Raw genomic sequence first — 21,455 nt, 5'->3', positions numbered from 1 at the left:
ATGTGTAAGTTTTTGTGTGTGTGTGTGTGTGTGTGTGTGTGTGTTTTTGTGTGTGTGTGTGTGTGTGTGTAAGTTTTTTTTTGTTTTTTAGTTTTGGTGTGTGTGTGTGTGTTTTCGTGTGCGTGTTTGTATGTTTTGTGTGTGTGTGTGTGTGTGTAAGTTTTTGTGTGCATGTAAGTTTTTATGTGCATGTATCTTTTCGTGTTAATGTGTAAGTTTTTGTCTTTGTGTGTGTGTGTAATTTTGTTTGTGTGTGTGTGTTAGTTTTTGCGTGTGTTTGTTAGTTTTTGTGTGTTTGTGTGTAAGTTTTCGTGTGTGTGTGTAAGTTTTTTGTGTGTGTGTGTGTGTAAGTTTTTGTGTGTGTGTAAGTTTTTGTGTGCATGTATGGGGACCGGGGGAGGACCTTTGGGGCCCAGGGAGGACGTTTGGGGATCCGGGGGCCCTTGAGGATTGAGTGGTCTTTTTGGGAGTCCGGTGGACCTTTGGGGGCCGGGGGTGGGCCTTTGGGTGCCCAGTGGACCTTTGGGGACCGGGGGAGGACCTTTGGGGGCCCGGGGGGCCCTTGGGGGCCGGTTGGCCCTTTGGGAGCCCGGGGGACATTTGAGGACCAGTGGAGGGCCTTTGGGGGTCTGAGGAGAGCGTTTGGGGTCCGGCGGACCTTTGGGGGGCTGGTGGGCCCTTGCGGACCAGGGGCGGGCCTTTGCGGGTCGGCGGTGGGCGTTTGGGGGCGGGGGCTCTTTGGGAGCTTGGGGGGACCTTTGAGGACCGAGCGCTTCCTTCGGGGTTGGGGTAGGAGGATTGGAACCCTTTGGGGTTGGGTTAGAGGACCTCACAACACTGTTCAAATGAAACTTGTGTATTATAACGACCACTGAGTTTCACCCTCAAATTCTCTTCTAAAATCTCTTCATAAATCATCTTTTAAAATGTCTCTAAATGTTTCGCCGAAATAATTCCATAACCTGTCTAAAACAGTTTCGCCCAAATAATCCCTAAACGTAATTCAGCGTGTTCCTTTTGTTTGGCATCCCTGCGCTGGCTTATTTCAATTATTTGGAAACCTTTTCGCGCGCTAAGATCAAAACGTTTGCTCGGAAACGATTCTTCTGGAAGAACTCCAGACATTAATAAACTTCGCGCCGGAGACAATTCAAACAATCATGACATCATGTGTGATCTAACTGTTTCTCGGAAACATTTCCGTTCGAAATCCAAAGACATTAATTAACTTGACGTTATCTGTCAGACATTAATTAACTGTTTCCCGGAACCTCATAACATCTGGCTCGAATAACAATAACAAATACTATTTCTGGATCATAACATCTGCCTCGAACATGAAGGAAGTGTCATTAACTTTGCTTCGAACGACAACAACATTGACCCCATCAACCACGTGTTCTCTCTAATGACTCTGTTCAAAACAACAACAACATTGACCTTGGCATTTTGCCTCGGAAACAACAACAACATTGACCTTGGCATTTTGCCTCGGAAACAATAACAACATTGACCTTGACATTCGCTAAGAGCGTGCCAAAAACACACCTGGAGAAAGAGGTCATTGACCGATTACGCAATCATTCTCCCTAGGGAGGCTATGCCCATATATGGACTCCTGTCACGAGCTCATGAGGCATCTCTACTTGCAGTTTCCTAAGCCTTATATTAGGCTACAGAAGGAGTAGAGTTAGGAACTTAAAATAGCTGCAAAGGGGATAGTTTTGGCTATGATTTCATTTCTTTAAGCTTCATTTATCTGCCCTTGATCAACAGATTTCCAAGACATTAAGAGGCCCTTAAAGTGGGGTTTTGGTAAGATCTTTACATTTCCAAGGACTCATACTCTAAACTCACCCTGCCTGCACAGATACCATGTTTTGATTTTATAACGGTTATATCAATGACTGTCCACTATAACAGTTTTGCATATATAATAGTTTTGCATTTATTTCCAGAAGAAAGATGCATGTCTATTTGTTGTTTTTCCCAGGGTGATTGTGTCAAACTGAAGGTCTATAAACCAAGAAGAGAGCTCATTTGAACAATTAGTTTCTTTATATGTAAGTATAAAGATTTTGCCATGGTAACGTGTTATTTTCTGCCATTTTATGGCACCTAACTACAATTTTGCCCCAAAGAGGACCAATTTGCAATCCATGTAAAATTTTAAGATTCTAATTGATTAAAAGTATCAATTACCTGTAGTTTATGAGTTGCAGAGGAAGTAATGCCACATGGTAGCAGTACTGGATTTAACAAAGTTAATTTACTTCATTTTTTTTGAAATTATGTTTGGTGATGTGTAATTGCATTTAAACTATCTTGAAGGGGCGGTGTTGAGTCATTGTGTAGGTGGGGCCGGGAGCTAAAGGTGTAAAAAGTAGATTTTAATGCCAAAACTGCTAACTGTTCATGAGCATTCAGGTAAATGTTGAAATAGGAATTAATTAAGATATTTCTTTCCCATGCCTAGCTCTACTGGCATAGAGGTAGTAAAGGAAAGAAAGGCTATCATGAGCCCTGCCAGAATTTTTTTTGGCAGGGATGGTAAACGCTATGAAGAATCTTGTTTTCAGCAATTTTAAAGGGAAATATTTTTCTTTTTCTATTTAGACAGAATATTTCAATATATTTAAACATATATACGGTAAATGATGTATTTATCAATAAGAGAATCCTAATTTAGAGGTTAGGGTTGCTTCAGCCCCTTAGAAGATCAAAAGTCCCACAGGACTTCCATCCAAATGAACAATAATACCCCTCTTTGTCCACCCGAAATTTTGTAGTAGAAATAATAACAAGGACTTATTAAATAAAATCTTATTCATTGTAAATTTTAAAGTATATTCAAATTTTGTCTAAAATTTAAATTGCAATTAAAATTTTCATTGTTAAGCCGAAAAAGTGAAAAAGCGAGGCATTACTAATAAATTTACAGTTATTCATATTACATATAAACAGCAATACACCAGGCCTTTAAGGAGCCAGTGTTCCACTTTATATTTTGGTTTGGCCTTGACATAATTTGTAAAAACTCTTAAATTTCTCTAAAGTTTGCCTTATTTCCCTTGCCTTTAAGGGCATCTTGCTGAAGCACAAGGGTCATTGATTTGAAAAAAAAACTAAAAACTTTGGCTTAATAGGTGAGGAGTTGAGGAGGGACAGTACCCCTTACTTACGGAATAATTTCCCTTTGTTGTAAGTGTTTTAGTTGCTCCTTACTTCTAGTCGAAAAATCAGCTTATTAGTTTAATTGCATTTCATGAAACAATATAATTTTATGAACATAATACTTCTGCTAACACAGAAAAAACTGTCAATATTTCAATGCTCTCTCTCTGGTTTTTGATGGGTATCAAAGCTTAGAGACGAACCTTTTTTTGAGCTTTGTTATCAAAGACCAATATGTTTAATGCCTTCACATTGTGTATTTATAAAAAAAAGTGATGCTTTTTCATAGTAGTTTGTTCAAAGTAAAGCGTTGAAACTAAGATTAAAACTAACAAATACGCATTTCTAGTACTGGGCCATATGGAGAAAGGCTGTAAGTGTTGAATGTTACTGAGTAATGTTGATATTTTTAATTCAATTTTGAATACCAAAACCAATTTATTTGATGAATCATTTAAGTTTTATCAAAGCGGACAACTAGATCAATACAATAAATAAATAAAAAAAAAAAAAAAAACATGGATCTGTTCTGGGGGAAATACGAAATCAAATATTTCTGATTATAGTGGCTTCAGATAGTGGTTCGTGCATGCTAAACTTAACAGCATATTCTTGTTGGCTAATGTAACAGCATTTGTTATTTTCCTTCTTTTTCTATAACTAAGAAAATTTTATTATAACTATGAATATTAACTCAAAACAAATACATATTTGGAATCACCCTAAAAGCCTAATTCTTTTATTTAATTAAATAAAAAAAACAAGTTTTTTTAACTGAAAGTAAGGAACGACGTTAAAACTTAAAACGAACAGAAATTATTCCGTATATGAAGGGGGCTGTCCCCTCCTCAACGCCTCGCTCTTTACGCTAAAGTTTTTTTATTGTTTAAAAAAATAGAGTTGTGAGAAAGTCAAACTTTAGCGTAAAGAGCGAGGCGTTGAGGAGGGGACAGCCCCTTCATATACGGAATAATTTCTGTTCGTTTTAAGTTTTAACGTCGTTCCTTACTTTCAGTTAAAAAAACTTGTTTTTTTTATTTAATTTTTGAACGTTTTTGAATTAATGCAGGTTTTGATTTTGGCTCACCGTACATGAATAATTAAAACAAAATTTGCATATTATATTTGGTTAAATGGCTTTCTCGAAACTTGTTTAATTTTATTTACGAACGTTTTTATTAGTAATAAATATACGTAACTTAGAATTAACTTACGTAACGAACTTCTATATTCATAAATTTTTAACACGTATATTAGGGGGTTCGCCCCCTAGTCAATACCCTGCTCTTTAAACTATAGTTCGAATTTTTTTTTCCAGTTCTTTAAAAATGACCTCTTAATCACAATCAGTTGATCAGTTGAAAAACTTGTTTTTTTTTTTTTAATTCCTGATCTTTTTCTTTAATAATGCTGGGAAATCCGGCGCCCCCTTCATAGCAATGTCCCTTCCCCCATGAAAACTTCCTACATGGAAAGATCCATCCATATAGCCCCCGACCCTCTCCTTCCCCCACCTACCAGAACAAATCTCCTCTGAAAAAGTCTGTATACTTCCCAATAACCAATACTATATGTTAACATTGAGTAAAGTTCATAACTTTCAGCCCTCCCCCTGGGGACTTTGGGGGATCAAGTCATCCTAAAAGACATTTTTATCATATTTTCGACCATGCTGAACAAAATGGCTATCTCAAAATTTTGATCGGGTGACTTTGGGAAAAAAATGAGAGTGGGAGGGGGCCTCGTTGCCCTCCATTTTTTTTGGTCACTTAAAAAGGGCACTAGAACTTTTAATCTCCGTTCCAATGAGTCCTCCCACGATACGTTAGGAACATTTGGTCGATACTATCACCCCTGGGGAAAAAAAAACAAACAAACAAACAAATAAACACGCATCCAGGATATTTCTTATGGCGAAAATAGTAAAATTACACCGTTTTGCAGATGTGTGCTTGGAAATTTTCCGTCCGGGTTCTCTGATACGCTGAATCTCATGTTGGAATTTTCATTGAGGTTCTATAACTTTTAGGGGGTCTTTCCCCCTTTTTTCGAAAATCAGCCAAAATTTTTCAGGCACGTAACTTTTGATGGGTAAGATTAAACTTAATGAAACTTATATATTTGAAATTAGAACTAAAATCTGATCTTTTGATGTATCTATTGGTATCAAAATCCCGTTTTTTAGAGTTTCGGTTACCATTGAGCCGGGTCGCTCCTTACTTACAGTTCGTTACCACGAACTGTTTGATATACTATTTAGGTTCTTATGCTTTCGTTATTGGTTAGGATTTTTATTTACTTACTATTCACTGCTGTGAAGAATTTAATTTTTTTTTGCTTCAGCTAAACCAGGTTTGGTTTAATATTTAATCTTTTTCAAAATGAGGACAGTCGACCAATACATTCGAGATAATTTGTTTCCTACTGGTTAAAAAATTAACATGGTTTTGACTTTCCTGGTAATTCCTGCTGCATAAATGGTATTATTTGCCCAACTAACATTGATCAACTTGTATTGCCAAGTTGCATTGCTGTATATGAGACGTCTAAGATTGTACTTTGCAGTAATTCTACAGTACGCAAGTAATTGGTTATCCAAGAGATCATTGACATTCGGAATGAGAAACGAACTCTCAGAAACAAGCAAGATCAAGAAAGCAATGATAGATTCAGATAACTCAAATGCCAAACCAAAAAAAAACTTGCCTTGCATTTAAAGACATAATAAAATAAAGTATCATTATTTCATCACTTCTGAGGTGGGAAACTCAAACCTCATGCTTAAATTTTCTTTATAGCTAGCTGATTATGTAGATATTAAGTGCCTGGATCTCTTGGATTAAAATGGGTGCAAAATTACCACTTGTTCTGGAATCCAAAACAATTAGAAAGAGTTTTTTCAGGAAAAGCTAAATCTCAGAGTAAAACCATCTTGAAGTCCTTCAGAAGTTTCCAGCACAAAGAAGTGAGAAACCACCCTCAAGTCTCTAAAATCCATCAAATCCAGTAAACAACCTAGGATAGACACTATACAAGTAGAACTGCTGATTGAAGAATATGATGTCATCACCAATCTTTACCATCAAATAATAACAGTTGTGTCTTAAACAAGACACTACCGAAGTTCTGGTGAACATCTGGCATAGTCCCAATGCACAAGAAAGGAACTAAATTAGCTGTGACAACTACAGACTTATATTAGTTACTGCAACCCATTCAAATCTTCATGAACATACTCCTAGATTGCATAAGAAACATAACAAGGCATATGATACTTGAGCATCAAGCTGGATTTCATCAGAGCCTATTCACTACAGACCAAGTCTTTGTGATCAAACAGATAATTGAACAGTATTTGGAGTTTCTTAAAGAACTATACCAACTGTTCATCTACTTCAAGCAAACCTTCTACCATATCAGGCAAGATTGTCTATGACATAGTTGTCTATGACAAGATTGTCTATGGTATTATCAATGTTATCAGGAGTTTGTATGAGAAGGTAAGAACCAATGTACAGGCTAGCAAAGAACTTAATGGAGAGTTTTCCACCTCCTAAACGTGTTCTCCAAGGATGCATCGTACCACCCACTCTCTTTAGTCTGTTCCTAAATAATAAGCTGGTACTGGTCTCTAATATTACAGGAGTATTTTTAGCAGGATACCTCTTTGATATACAACATATATTGCAGGGATTGTGTTTATCTTAATAGATTGCGTTCATCTTCATTCTTCCAGAATGAAGATAAACGCCAGGATTTAGAGTCCAGATGCTCAGAATATCTTCTGATTTAAGTCGAAATTTCCTTAAAGTCAAAACTTATTATTTTATTATTTATATCTTAATTATTGATTTATATTATTGACATTGATGACAAAGTTCCTACTGTCTTTTTACCAGTTCCTTATTGCTAATTTTTCAAAGTGGCGTATATATAACATCTTTTGAATTGTTAATGGTTACAAATATTTTGGCTGCATCAACAATAAAACGGTTAAAGTTGGCTAAAACTTTCAACTGCTAAAAACAATCACAATTTGTTTTCTCATTTTCATTACTGTTTTTTTTTCTTTATAGTTTACTACTAGTTTTATTGTCTATATTTATTTTAATTGTTTTGTAGCTGAAATTTTCATTTACACAAATAGCTAAACAATTGTATTAGTTTCATCAGCAATTTACCATCTTTCAAAGAGTTCACTGTCAATTCAAAACTTTTAAAAGTTCATATTGTTCTTTTCAAATTCCATAAAAGGATTTTAGAGCTTTCCTAATCAGTAAGGATAATTAGGCTTTTTACTCTTTATATTCTTTCAAGAGCTGATGTTCCAACTGTCTAAGAATCTATATATTTAGTACCATAAGTGGAAACTTCAAACAGGAAAGCTAACTGTGAATTTATCATGATTGCTGGAAAATGGACCTGACTGAACTATATGATCTTGCTGCTGTTAAGGAAGGTAATGTAGTCTTTGCAACAATTCCTAGTTTTTTTCCTAGCTGAATTTCCTAATTATATGCAGGCCATCCTATTGTTCGTTTTTCAAAGCAGGGCTCATGTATCTTCATAAGTCAACAGTTGATAGGAGACTGCTTGGTGATTGTAAATTTAAGAAAGTTTTTTTTTTTAATTAGTATTGTTTATTTGTTGCTATAATTATTTATTTTGCACACTTTCTACTAATTTTAATGGATCTAGGGTTTGAAGGGAGGGGGAACGCTCTACTCCCTGTAATTAAAATATAAAATGTTCTTATAAAATGTTCTTGCTGAAAAAAAATATAAATGTTCTTACTTTTATAAGTTTAATAAATCAAATAATACTGACATTTTGATTACTAACTATCAGTATATTTATATTAAACTGACAATGCACATTTATTTGTATTTCTTTCAGTGAAGTGCAAATTTTGTTCTGGCCTTGGGAAGGCATAGGGATTTTGCGCCCAACTTATGTTAATTTCTGCTCATTTTGAGTTTGACTTGGTTAATTATTGTAATTTCTGTTCGTTTTGGGCTTCATTTATTTATCAATACTGATTTATGATATTTTCACGCTTGGTAGATTATTTGATTTTATTTTTGCTAATTTTTGGTTTAATGTAGTTATTTACTTTGCGTTGAAATAGTTATCTTATGGAAAAGTTTCTATAACTCTTTACTTTTCGTTCTTATTGGAATAGTCTTTCCAGAGAAAAGGAAAATTATACTTTAAATCTTTTCATTTTTTAAGACTTCATATTTTGGCCTGCAAAAGTTTGATTGGATGTGTTTTAGAAAATGTTGGGCGTAAGATGGGCGTTAGTCGCTAGCCAATCATTTTCAACTATTAAAAAATGCAATAGCCCTTTGAATTTCCAATTGAATAAGCTCTTTTAAAGTTTCTATGACGACATTTTCGATAAAATCTGTATATGACCCAGGACATAACTTACAACCCTTGGACTGAGGGATGTGGGCAAGGGGTTGTCATCCTTAAAAACCTAATTTCCAAAACTCAACTACGTTCAATAAAATGGCTATCTCAAAATTTGGATTGGATGTGTTTGGGGAAAAGGTGGGCGTGAGAGGGGGGTTAGCTGTCCACAAATAAGTTTTGACTATTAAAAAGGGTACTATCGCTTTGAATTACAAATCGAATGAGCCTTTTTTTAAATTTTACGACAAAGATTTCAATAAATACCTTAGATGCTTCCAGGGATAATCCTTGCCCTGAGGGTTGTGGGGGAGTTTACGCCTCAAAAATATATTTTCTATCTGAAAATTAACTACGCTCAATAAAACGGCTGTCTCAAAATGAGTCTTCGATGTGTTTGGGGAAAAAGTTGGTGTGAGAGGGGGGTGAGTTGCCCACCAATTACTTTGGACTATTAAAAAGTGTGCTATCTCCTCAAATTTCAAATCGAATGAGCCATTCTTCAAGTTTCTACGACAAAGAATTCAATAAAAACCTGATATGCCTCCAGGGCATAACTTATAAACCTTGCCCTGAGGGTTGTGCGGGAGTTTCCTCCTCAAAAAAATATTTTCTATCTGGAAATAAACTACCCTGAACAAAATTGCTATCTAAAAATTTTGATTGGATGTGTTTGGGGGGGGGGCTAGTTGCCCCCCAATCACTTTCGACTATTAAAAAGGGCACTAGCCCTTTGAATTTCCAGTCGAATGAGCTTTTTTTGAAGTTTCTACGACAATGCCTTCTTTAAAAACCTTATATACCCCCAGGGCATAACTTAAAACCCTTGCCCTGAGGGCTGTGGGAGAGTGTCCTCCTCAAAAACATAATTTCTATCTGGAAATCAACTACGCTGAGCAAAATGGCTATCTGAAAATTTTGATTGGAAGTGTTTGGGGAAATGATGGGCGTGCGGAGGGGGGCTAGTTGCCCTCCAATCACTTTCGACTATTAAAAAGGGGACTAGCCCTTTGAATTTCCAATCAAAGGAGCCTTTTTTGAAGTTTCTACGACAACGCCTTCTATAAAAACCTTGTTTGCCCCCAGGGCATAACTTAAAACCCTTGCCCTGATGGTTGTGGGAGAGTGTCCTCCTCAAAAACATATTTTCTATCTGGAAATCAACTACGCTGAACAAAATAGCTGTCTCAAAATTTTGAGTTGATGTGTTTGGGAAAATGATGGGCGTGCGGAGGAGGGCTAGTTGCCCTCCAATGACTTTCGACTATTAAAAAGGGCACTAGCCCTTTGAATTTCCAATCTAATGAGTCTTTTTTGAAGTTTCTACGACAACGCCTTCTTTAAAAACCTTATATACCCCCAGGGCATAACTTAAAACCCTAGCCCTGAGGGTTGTGGGAGAGTGTCCTCCTCAAAAACATATTTTCTATCTGGAAATCAACTGCGCTGAACAAAATAGCTATCTCAAAATTTTGATTGGATGTGTTGGGGGGAATGATCGGTGTGGGAGGGGGGCTACTTGCCCTCCAATCACTTTTGACTATTAAAAAGGGCACTAGCCCTTTGAATTTCCAATCTAAGGAGTCTTTTTTGAAGTTTCTACGACAACGCCTTCTATAAAAAACCTTATTTGCCCCCAGAGCATAACTTAAAACCTTATCTCTGAGGGCTGTGGGAGAGTCTCCTCATAAAAAAAACATTGTCTATCTGGATATCAACTACAATGAACAAAATAGCAATCACAGAAATTTTTTGGAATGTGTTTGGGAGAATAATGGGCGTGGGGGGGGGCTAGTTGCCCTCCAATCACTTTTGACAATTAAAAAGGGCACTAGAACTCTCAATTTCCAATTGAATGAGCCCCTTTTGAAGTTTCTACGTCAACGCCTTCTATAAAAACCTTATATGTCCCCAGGGCATAATTTAAAACCCTTGCCCCGAGGGTTGTGGGGGAGTGTCCTCCTCAAAAACATATTTTCTATTTGGAAATCAACTACGCTGAACAAAATGGTTATCTCAAAATTTTGATTGGATGTGTTTGGGGGAATGATGGACATGGGGGAGGGCTAGTTTCTATCCAATCAGTTTCGACTATTAAAAAGAGTACTAGCCCGTTGAATTTTCAATCGAATGAGCCTGTTTTGAAGTTTATAAGACAACGCCTTCTATAAAAACCTTATATGCCCCCAGGGCAAAACTTAAAAACCTTGCCCGGATGGTTGTGGGAGAGTGTCCTACTCAAAAAAACATTTTCTATCTGGAAATCAACTACGCTGAACAAAATGGCTATCTCAAAATTTTGATTGGATGTGTTTGGGAGAATAATGGGCGTGAGGGGGGCTAGTTGCCCTCCAATCACTTTTGGCTATTAAAAATAGTGCTAGCCATTCGAATTTCCAATCGAATGAGCCTGTTTTGAAGTTTTTATGACAACACCTTCTATAAAAACCTTACATGACCCTCACGACAAAACATAAAACCCTTGCCCAGAGGGCGTTGGGGTATTTTCCTTATCAAAACCAAATTTTATATTTAGAAATCAACAACACTGAACAAAGTTTCTGTCTCAAATTTGTTAGTCGATGGGTTGGGGAGACTCATGGGCGTGGGGTGGGCTAGTTACCCTCCAATCACTTTTGACTATTAAAAAGGGTACTAGCCCTTCGAATTTCCATTCGAATGAGCCTGTTTTGAAGTTTTTATGACAACACTTTCTTTAAAAACCTTATATGCCCCCAGGGCATAACTTAAAACCCCTTGCCCTGAGGGTTGTGGGGGAGTGTCCTCCTCAAAAACATATTTTCTATCTGGAAATCAACTACGCTGAACAAAATGGCTATCTCAAAATTTTGATTGGATGTGTTTGGGGGAATGATGGGTGGGGGGGGGGCTAGTTGCCCTTCAATCACTTGACTATTAAAGAGGGCACTAGCCACTCCCATTTTCAATCGAATGAGCCCTTTTTGAAGTTTCTAAGACAACTCCTTTGATACGAAGTGCCCTGGTATGGAGAAAAAACACAAAAACATATTGTGTCCACATCGTTCTTTACTTAGGCAGCGCTAGTGCGCTGCCTATGATATTCTGACAAATATTATGACAAATCCGTCTTTGGTTCTGAAAGTATTTTCTGTTCATAAGTCAAGACTCCCATGCCTCTACATTACTATTAGCATTGCTGTTAATATCATTAACTGAATATTAATATAATCAATAATTGAAACTTAAACTTTGCTGAAACTGTGTTGGTTTATAAGAATTTAATTGGCAGTTTGTTATGACGATACCCTTGATAATTATCTAGGGTATTTAGATAAATATGTTATTATAATTAGCTGATTTCCATTCAAAACTTCTTTATCATGTTAAGTAAAAAAAAAATCCACCAAAGAAGCTTCCCAAAAGGATGTAAGGACCAATTTTAAACCAAAGAGACACTAAATAATTTCTGAGACCACACTGGCTAATCATGATAAAACGAAAAAATAGCAAAAAAGAGAAAAACGAGGATTATACAAACTAGTGGAAAATGTGGACTAAAATGCAAATATTTCGGTCCAGACCTCCGCTTGACCGTCCTCAGTGCACGATAATAACATAAAAATTACTAATAAAAATCCAAGGATACTATAAAAAAATTCAAACCTTAAAAAAAAACATAACTAAGATTTGACGACCCTTTCCATGTAACGGTGAAAGGGTAACTGAATAAAAAAATACAGTACTGAATGGGAATTCAATTTTTTAATTTATACATAGCACTTTAAAAAGCTAAACGCTTTCCAGGTAAAACATCATCACAGATTAGGTTAGGTTGCAAAATATGATTTTTTTTTTATTTAAGTAAAAACGATCGAAATTAATTAGTTCATTATATTTGGGGCTTAAAAAGGTTTCTCCAGTATCTCTACCTTTCGGCGAATGTACTTTTTAATCTCAACTGCCTCCCTGAAAACTTGGATGAGACCATTAACAGGGGCAATAATGGAGGTGTTATCGAATAAAACGAAATGGTGCGGGTTGTCTTACACATGTTGAACCAAGGCGGAATCAAAAGTGTCTCTCAATAGAGACACTGGAGAAAACTATTTCAGAATCGATAATGACAATTAGATATATCTCTTTACACTATGTACCAGGCCTAGGTGAAAAACTTTAAGGAATTTTGCGTAAATGTAACATTGATACTTGTTTTGAATGATTAGGCCATTGATTAGCCTTCTAAATTCTGAAAGGGGTGAGACTCGTGGCAATTAGTTTCAATAGAACTAGTAGCAGTAGCAAGTATAATGTACCTGTCGGTTAGTTCAACATCCCCCTAACATGCCTATAAATTTATTTCTTTTGCAGAAATTGAAGACAGACTCCTAAGCAATACTGAAAAGGTTCTTAGATGTACGCCACCAATTTTATTATCTAAACATGAATGCGACCCTTTTATTCTTTCTTCATGCACATCTGCAGAGCTTGAATCTGATTTTGGCCCTCTCAAAGTGGAATTTAATACTAGCAAGGACAATGGTACGTTTCCAAAGGTCCTCAGCTTTATATTTACACGTCCAAAATGGAATAATTTATTCGTAAAAGATTGGATAGATAAAAGGACTACTTTAACCTCCATTCTCATTTAATTTTGCCCCCTCCTCCCCTATTATCTTTACGAAAGAAGTACTTTTGATTTCGATCAAATGAACCCTCTTCCATTCTTATACGATCACTGTTTTGATACGATCACCCCTGCAAAAAAAAACATTAAAACAATCACGAACCTGTTATCTTGTCCGTGTCATATAAGCAAAATTCCAAATTTTTTGTACATAGGAGCTTGAAACCTCTACGGTTGGGTTCTCTGGTAGGCTGAATCTGATGGCGTGATTTTCATTAAGATCACTTGAAGTTTTGTGGGTGTTTACCCTCTTTTTCAAAAAATGGGAAAATTTTCTCAGACTCGTAATTTTGATTGGTAACATTAAATTTGATCAATTTTACATATTTTGAATCAACATCAAAATGTAATTCTTTTGATGTATCAATTGTTATCAATACTCGGTTTCATAGAGGTTTGGTTACTATTGAGCTGCGTCACTTCTTACTTATAGTTCGTTAAATATAACATTGATACTTGTTTTGAATGATTAGACCATTGAGTAGCCTTCTAAATTCTGGAAAGGATCAGACCTGTGGCAATTCGTGTCAATAGAACTAGAAGCAGTAGCAAGTATAATTTGCCTTTTGGTTAGTTCAACATGCCCCTAACATGTCCTATAAATTTTGTTTTTAGAATTTGAAGACATACTCCCAAGCAATAATGAAAAGGTTCTTAGATGTACGCAACCAATTTTATTGTCTAAACATGAATGCAACCCTTATACTCTTTCCTCAGGCACATCTGCAGAGCTCGAGCCTGATTTTGACTCGCTCAAAGTGGAGTTTAATACTAGCAAGGAAAAAGGTATGTTTTCAAATATCATGAGCTTTATATTTGCTCATTTAAAATAGAATAATTTATTCGTAAGAGTTCGAATAAAATAAAAGGTCTATTTGTGCCTCCTTTTTTATTTAATTTCGCCCCTCTTTCGTCTTTACAAAAGAAATATGAACATCGTAAGTAAATTTTGATCTTATGTAAAGAGCAACTCGGGCTATTAGAAACCGCAACTGTAAAAAAGAAATTTGATAACAGTTCTCACGCTTGACACCTGGAGCTTTGTTTTCACTAAGTTTAAATAGGAGAATCATTTCTCACTTCATATTTATATACCCTGTTTACTGTCTTCTTGTTTCTTGGGGTGTGTCAAACTTCACCCTTCTTAAATATATTTGAAGGATTTTTCTTTGCATAGTTTTAGAGACTGGAATTGGACATGTCCAAAAAAGTATGTTATGTTGATGGGAACTATGAAATGATAGAATATTTATTAATAACTATAGCATGTGAATATTTGCGTATACTAAGAGGCGACCCCCCTTGGTCATATTCAAGATAGGATGGTAGAAAATGGCTAGTTGCATTTTATTTCGAAAAGCAAGTCCATTAAGTTATCCCTTACTCGAAGTATTCCTCTCCAAAAAGTTAAATTTTTCCAGTCAGGTTTGGGGGGTTTCCCCTTCTGGTATCTAGGCTAATCCTGGGAATACTATAGCGTACAAAATGAGATTAAAACAAATATAGATGTTTTAGAACTAAATTAAAGTGCAAGACTAATACTTCAGCCGAATCGGATTTATATTTAATATGCTTGTTGTGGTATATCCAGTCTTGACGCTGAAGTTCAGGTTTTTTCTCCGTTTTTTTTTCTCCGACTGATAGACAAGGACAAAAGAACTGAAGAAGAAGTCTTTTTTTTACCACATTAAAGCTTTAATGTAAAGAGTGAGTGGAGTTTTCATATACGCAGAATATTGTGTTCGTTTAAGTTTTAAAGTCACTTTTAACTTTCATTTGAGAACTTTTGTTTACATTTAATCAAAAATCAATATAAGCAAAATCATTAACTAACCAGAATATGTTTTTTAAATGTTGTTTTTGAGTCACTGAAGTCAAAAAAAATTATTGCCATGTTTTCAAGTCGTAGATTTGAATGGTGTCAACCTATTCTTTGGATTGAGTTTGCAATAATTGAAATCAATTAGTGAACGCTGTGCTTTCACCAGAGCCGTGTTTTGAGGCTCAGTGGGTTCGAACAGGTGTTGTTTTTGTCTAGTTTGAAGTTTCTATTTTTCGTCTAGTTTCAGCGGGTTCGAAGTCTCAACCCCGTGTTTGATGCACTAGATGCACTGATGCACAACACTTGATGCACTAGACGAGAACAACCCGTGTTCGAAGACGGATTGTTCACGGCTCAGCGGGTTCGAACAACGAAGTTCAACCAGGACTAATAAGTAAAATGAGGTAAAACAAGGCGATTCATTGAAATGAAAGAAGAACATTTAAAAACACGTTTTTATTGCTAATCTTGCCTTTTTGGCAGATAACCTCAAAGGTTTTTTGAGACTGGTTCTGTGTTAATGTCCACTGGTTTTTTAACCGATGACGTTACAATATAACGGTTTTAACCGCTACAAGTTAAAGACATCTTCTGTGTAGTTTTTTTCCAGGTTCTGATAAATCAGACATGTTGTGGAAAGAGATTAGAGATTTCTCGGATTAGCGAACAAATCAGTTGTTTTCCTTGTCCCTTAAACACTGGAACCTAAAGTAAGATATATTTTTTGTACGGTGTCGGTTCCTATTTTATAAAAAAAAAGAAATTGGAACTCTCTATTTGACATATTTACTCGCCATAATTAGACGTACAATTGACGCTCGATTATGTCTATTGATTTTGAATATGTGACAATTTGAATTAATCTGTTTAATTATTGATCCTTTTTATTTGCCTAAATAGAAAACAAGTTTTTTAATTAAAATATACTTGATGCACGTTCACCACTTTCACCATCAAGCCATGTCCACAATTAGCCATGTCTTGATGCCTACTGCAAAATACTTGATTTTAATTCAAAATATATGAATTTAATCAATAAATTGATTTTAATATATACATATATATATATATATATATATATATATATATATATATATATATATATATATATATATATATATATATATATATTTATACATACATCACTGGATATTGTTTCGCACTGAGGTGCGAATTATGGTAATTAAAATCATACCGTCCTTTTGCAGCTTCATCGTAAGTTAGAAGATTGATGAAAAACCCAATAATAGACTATGCAACATATAATTTTGCAACACATTTCACCACTTCATCAAATCACCACTTTTGAGAGTTTATTCGCAAAGTTAAGTATGCTGTTGATAGATCAATAAGCTGGTTGCCGCGCACCAAGAAAGAATAGCAGCGTATATATTTATATTTTCCACTTAATGTATCTCGCTTGTGATTAATAAAACAGTTGAAATTCCTGCAATTTTAGACCTGGAAAAAAACCTAATAAAAAAAGAATCAAATTCTTTGGTAAGACTTTGTCTTTAGAGAATAATTTTGAACATATTATGAAAGCTAAATCAAATATCAAGTATAATTTTGATAATCAAATTTAAAAGTAATTATTGAGTTTCACTAAATTTTTTCTTTATCCTAGATATTGCTGTTACGTCATTGCTTGACAATAATCTTCTCAAACAACAAATTGGATTACCCATGCCTAGTTTAACTACCCTGGTTCTAAAACAAGAAACAAATGTAGACTGTGAACACGGAGCGCAAAGGAACCTCCAACTGACCGATGACATGGATCTATTTGATGAAAACGGTGCCCATGAAAACTTGAATTTACCCAATACATCTCAGTACCAACGAATACACCTTAGGGAAAAAGCATTCGAGTGTCAAGTATTTGAAAAAAGCTTCACTTCTAAGTCTGCTTTATCTAAACACCAAAGAAGTCATAAGAAAGAGAAGCCTATCGAAAATCAAGTATGTGAAAAAAGCTTCATTTCTAGTTCTCATTTATCTAGACACCGAAAAATTCACACAGGAAAAAAATCTTATGAGTGTCAAGCATGTGGAAAAAAATTCAATTCTAGTTATCATTTATCTATACACCAAAGAAGTCATACGGGAAAGAAACCTTTCAAGTGTCAAGTATGTGAAAAAAGTTTCATATCTAGTTCTCTTTTATCTAGACACCGAAAAATTCACACAGGAGAGAAACCTTATGAGTGTCAAGTATGTGAAAAAAGTTTCATTTCTAGTTCTCATTTATCTACACACCGAAGAACTCATACGGGAGAGAAACCTTTCAAGTGTCAAGTATGTGAAAAAAGTTTCATTTCTAGTTCTCGTTTATCTAGACACCGAAAAATTCACACAGGAGAGAAACCATATGAGTGTCAAGTATGTGAAAAAAAATTCATATCTAGTTCTGATTTATCTAAACACCAAAGAACTCACACGAAACCTTTCATGTGTCAAGTATGTGAGAAAAGATTTTCCAGTAGCTTCAATTTATCTGACCACCAAAGAATTCATACGCGAGAGAAACCTTTCAATTGTCAAGTATGTGAGAAAAGCTTCTCCCATAGCAGCAATTTATCCAGCCACCACAGAATTCACACAGGAGAGAAACCTTTCGAGTGCCAAGTTTGTGAAAAAAAATTCATTTCTATTTCTGATTTATCTAAACATTGTAAAATTCATACAGGAGAGAAACCTTTCAAGTGTCAAGTATGTGAAAAAAGTTTCATTACTAATTCTCATTTATCTAGACACCAAAGAATTCACACTAGAGAGAAACCTTTCAAGTGTCAAGTATGTGAAAAATGTTTCATTTCTGGTTTTCAGTTATCTAGACACCAAAGAATTCACACAGGAGACAAACCTTTCGTGTATCAATTATGTGAAAAAAAGTTCGTTTTTAATTCAGATTTATCTAAACACCGTATTATTCGTACAGGAGAGAAACCTTTTAAATGTCAAGTATGTGAAAAAAGTTCCATTTCTTGTTCTGATTTATCCAACCACTGAAGGACTCACACGGGAGAGAAACCTTTTTTGTGTCAAGTATATGAGAAAAGCTTTTCCGATAACAGCAATTTATCTAAGCATCAAGGGAATGCACACTAGAGAGAAACTTTTGAAGTGTTAAGTATGTGAAAAAATTTTCATTTCTTGTTTTATGTTACCTAGACACCAAAGAATTCACATAGGAGAAAAACCTTTTGAGTGTCAAGTATGTGACAAAAAAATCCTTTCTAGTTCTGATTTATTGAACAACCAAAAATTCTACAGCAGAGAAATTTTTTGTATGTCAAGTATGTGAAAAAAGATTTGCTTTTCGTTCTTTTTCATCTCAAAACCGAAAAACTGATTGAATGAAAAATCCATTCATGTGTGATGTATATGCAAAAAAAATTAACGTAAAACATAATTTATCAGTTTATGATATAATTCATTCAGAATAAAAAACCTATTGAGTGTCAAATAAAAGCCAAAAAAAATAGTTTCTATTAAAACTTAGAAAGTCTAAATTTAAGCTTTAAAATGGCATATGGAATGAATAGAAAAAACGAGCTGTATTATCCATAGACAAAGATCCTCCCCATACTCTTCCTGGATAATTTGGATGTTCATTAGAAGAGAGTTCTGCTAACGTGTTTAAGTTAGAGGCAACGCAAAAGCGTTGCCTTAAGTAAGTATCTATCAGGCCTCAATGTATTTTCTTTTTTTAAGTATTTCATATGGAAATATTAGTTGCATAAATATGAGGAGGGAGCTGGTTTTAATGTAAATTAAAAGTTTCAGTGCCCTTATTAAAAGTCTAAAGGGATTAGAGGGCAACCATCCCCCCTCCTCCCATGCCCTTTTCAATTACATCCAATTAAAATTTTGAGATACACGTTTTGTTAAAAATAGTAGAAAAGACAAAATGTCATGCTTTTGGGTTGACAACCCCATTATCTGGGGCAAGGGTTGTAAATTATGCAAGCTGTCCATTCTGAACATATAAGGTTTTTATGGATTAATTAAAAAAATTTCCCAAAAATAAGTTTTAAAGAAAAGTAAAGGCCATTTCAAACTTAAGCTCAGCAGATGCAAATACCTGTTAAAATTCAAGCTCAAAACGACCAGAAATTACTATTAAAGAATAAATGAAACCCAAAACAAACAGAAATTAAATAAACAATCATAGGAAAAAACATACAACAAGTAATAATATAAATGAATAAATAGATCTTAAAGCGAGTTGTGGTTAGATTGAATATGAAAATCAAGCTTAAAATGAAAAAAAAATATTTTGCTATTGAAGTATAAATGAAACTTAAAACGAACAGAAATTAAATAAATAATAAATGCAAATAAACATACAATAAATATTAATGTAAATGAATAAATAAACCTTAAAACGATTGTACCTTAAGTTGAATATGCAAATCAAGCTTAAAACGAACAAAAATCACTACAAAGAAGAGTTTGGGTATCGCCTCCTTCTCTCACTGTAAAAGTCTAAAACCTACTGCGTCATTGGCACTTTACTAAAAGCCAATTTTATTACAAATGTATTCTTTTGTACTTAATATTGAAAATAAACATTATAATTAGAGTAAAATTTTGAACTGATGAGCTTTCAGCAACTAATATCATTATATATCAAATATTCAGTTTAATTTATTAGTTCCGGGAAAAAAAGGGCACAGGTGGGGGGGGGGGGCTAGTTGCCCTTAAATCTCTTGACTCTTAAAAAGTGAAAAAGAACTTTCAATTTTCAATCAAATGAGCCCTCTATGAAGTTTATACAAGCATCCCTTTCATAAGAACCATACCTGCCATTAGGGCATGACTTAGAACGCCTTCTCCCGGGCCCTGGGGGGTTGTGTTGACATCGGATTTTTTCTGATCCAACCTTTGAACTATTTTTTTTAACAAAATGTCTATCTCAAAATATTCATAAGATGGGTTTGGAAAAAGAAGGTGTTTGGGGGGGGGGGCTAGTTGACCTTGGGTCCCTTTTGACTATTAAAAAGTAAACTCGAACTTTCAATTTCCAGTCAAATGAGTCCTCTCTGCAGTTCATACGATCATCCCTTTCATAAGAGAAATATAGGCTACAGGGCATAACTTACCCGGCCTGTCCCCGGGTCCTGGGGGTTGCACCAACACATGAGGTTTTGCTATCTGACCTTTGAACAGTAGTTAGCCTAATAATTTTCTCAAAATCTTTAGCATGCGCGGTTGGGGAAAAGGGGCGTGGGGGGGCCAATTGCCCTTTAACCACTTTTGACTCTCAAAAAATGAACTTAAGCTTTCAGTATCAGATCAAATGTTCCCTCTCTGAAATTCTTACGAGCATCTTTTTCATAGTAACCATACGTTTCCCCAGGGCATAACTTACAACGCCTGCCTTCGGGCCCTGGGAGGCTGTGTTGACCCTTGAGTTTTCGTTATATGGTCTTTGAACTTAAAACAAAATTTAATCGTAATTTATTACGGAAAGCTCTTAAAAAGTGAACTAGAACTTTCAATTTTCAATCAAATGAGCCCTCTATGAAGTTTATACAAGCATCCCTTTCATAAGAGCCATACATGCCCTTAGGGCATGACTAGGAACGCCTTCTCGCGGGCCCTGGGAGGTTGTATTGACATCGGAGTTTTTCTTATCCCACCTTTGAACTATTTTTTTTAAACAAAACTTCTATCTCAAAATATTCATCAGATGGGTTTCTAAAAAGAAGGTGTGTGGGGGGGGGCTAGTTGCCCTCGAATCTCTGTTGTCTATTAAAAAATGAGCTAAAGCATTAATTTCCAATAAAATCATCCCTCACTAAAGTTCATACGAGCACTCGTTCAATAAGAATCATATATGCCCCAGGGCAGAACTTACAACGCCTGCCCCCGGGCTCTAGGGGGTCAAGTTGACACCTGAGTTGTTGTTATCTGACTTTTGAATAATTTTTAACTTTATGGCTCTCTCAAAATTTTTATTGGATGCATTCGGGAAAAAGGGGCGTGGGGGGGGGGGGGGGCTAGTTGCCCTCCAATCTCTTTTGACTCTCTAAAACTGAACTAGAACTTTCAATTTGCAATCAAATTAGCCCTCTCTGAAGTTTTTACGAGCATCCCTTCCATAGAACCATATATTCCCCCGGGGGCATAACTTACAACGCCTGCCTTCGGGCCCTGAGGGGCTGTGTCGACCCTGGAGTTTTCGTTATATGGTCTTTGAACTTTTTTTTTAATTTAATCGTAATTTATGGTCGTTTGAGTTGTAATTTTAACAGGTATTTGTATCTGCAGAGCCTGATTTTAAAATGGCCTTTACATTTCTTTAAAAAACTTATTTTTCGGAAAGTTTTTTTAATTAATTTTTGTTCATTTTTGATTGCAAAAAGTTTC

General features: G+C 35.3%; 1 protein-coding gene across 1 annotated transcript in view; it reads left to right on the top strand.

The window, feature by feature from the left end:
• Nucleotides 1–20,021, top strand: part of LOC148947964 (uncharacterized) — a 140,914-nt gene extending 120,893 nt beyond the window's left edge. The window contains exons 6-8 of the mRNA XM_089096049.1: nt 12,940–13,110; nt 13,871–14,041; nt 16,705–20,021. Of these exons, the coding sequence (XP_088952175.1) occupies nt 12,940–13,110; nt 13,871–14,041; nt 16,705–18,089 (1,727 nt within the window). The 3' untranslated portion in view covers nt 18,090–20,021. The remainder of the gene's footprint in view (nt 1–12,939; nt 13,111–13,870; nt 14,042–16,704) is intronic.
• The last annotated feature ends 1,434 nt before the right edge of the window (nt 20,022–21,455 follow it).

The sequence above is a fragment of the Artemia sp. Qi Xiang Cuo genome, chromosome 10, assembly GCF_049724085.1.
Source record: "Artemia sp. Qi Xiang Cuo chromosome 10, ASM4972408v1, whole genome shotgun sequence".
NCBI lineage: Eukaryota > Metazoa > Arthropoda > Branchiopoda > Anostraca > Artemiidae > Artemia > Artemia sp. Qi Xiang Cuo.
The sequence above is the reverse complement of the archived record's forward strand: the minus strand, read 5'-3'. Positions and strand labels throughout refer to the sequence as shown.